The following is a 1,060-nucleotide window of genomic DNA, read 5'->3' as shown; positions in this document are numbered from 1 at the left end:
TTGTGAGTCTGGGAGTACCCCCAGGATAGGGACCTCCACTGGCTGCGGGTAGTGCACTGGGCGGGGCCATGGCCTGAGCTCCCCAGTGAGTCTTAGTATAGTCAGGGCTTCTGCTGGGCAGGGCCAGCTGCTAATCCTACCAGACGGTCACCGGGGCGGGGTGGGGGGCGGTGGTGACAAGGGACATATAGGTGGCGTCTGCTGGTGAGAAACACCTAGTACAGGTGAAAGGGTGGCGGTGAGAGGGAGTTCCAACCGGCTGAGTTCTTAAAGCCATGAAGACACAAGAAAAATAACAAGGAGTGGCCGGCAGGAGTCTTTTGGACCTGCCTGGAGCTCCACCCTCGGCCAGAGGAAAAGCCCCTCGGGACCCAGGCGGGAGCATCAGACAAGCGCGAGAAAAGCGCCTGTGCGCGCTCCACCTCTACGCAGCGGGTGCGGGGCGGCGACCTGTCCTTTGGGCTGGCCATGGCGTCCGTAGGACCTGTGCGTTCCGGGAGCACAGCCCTTGGCCTTCCGCACCTACTGACCCTAGCGGTGAGCTTCGGGGACCGTTCTGGGAAAGGGACATCGGGGCCAGGGCGGCTGGCGCAGATGGGGTCACCGGGCCTCGCGACCTCTTAAACTGAAGTTGTTGGAGGTGAGGGAGGGCAACAGGAAGCTGAGCGGCAGGCGCCAAGGTCCCGCAGGGGAGGGAGTGTGGCCGTGAGCCGTAATAGGCACGCGCGGCGGCTGGAGACGGGGGCGGGTTGCGAACGCCCAGCCAAAACCCTGGCCCCGGGGGTTCCCTAGGCAGAGCGGGGTGCGCCGAGGTTGTGCTGGAGCTGGAGCACGGTCCTGGAGCCCTGGGTGCTGGCCATTCTGACTAAAGGCAGCTGCCCAGGAGCCGACAACCGAAAGCCAGTGTGGTGTCCTTGGGGGTCAAAAAAAGGACTTGTTGCTCTTGAGGGTTCTGTGCTAGATTTGAGAGCGAAATGAGAGGTGGAAGAAGAGAAGGAGACACACACACACACACACACACACACACACACACACACACTCACACACACAGAGAGAAAGA

The 1,060-nt window shown here is 62.0% G+C and overlaps 1 protein-coding gene across 1 annotated transcript in view; it reads left to right on the top strand.

The window, feature by feature from the left end:
* The first annotated feature begins 438 nt into the window (after positions 1 to 438).
* Positions 439 to 1,060, top strand: part of LOC101994793 (desmocollin-2) — a 39,602-nt gene continuing 38,980 nt past the window's right edge. Inside the window, exon 1 of the mRNA XM_005355798.3 lies at positions 439 to 537. Coding sequence (XP_005355855.1) covers positions 469 to 537 — 69 coding nt within the window. The 5' untranslated portion in view covers positions 439 to 468. The remainder of the gene's footprint in view (positions 538 to 1,060) is intronic.

This window comes from Microtus ochrogaster, chromosome 18 (genome assembly GCF_000317375.1).
Source record: "Microtus ochrogaster isolate Prairie Vole_2 chromosome 18, MicOch1.0, whole genome shotgun sequence".
Classification (NCBI taxonomy): Eukaryota; Metazoa; Chordata; class Mammalia; order Rodentia; family Cricetidae; genus Microtus; species Microtus ochrogaster.
The sequence above is the reverse complement of the archived record's forward strand: the minus strand, read 5'-3'. Positions and strand labels throughout refer to the sequence as shown.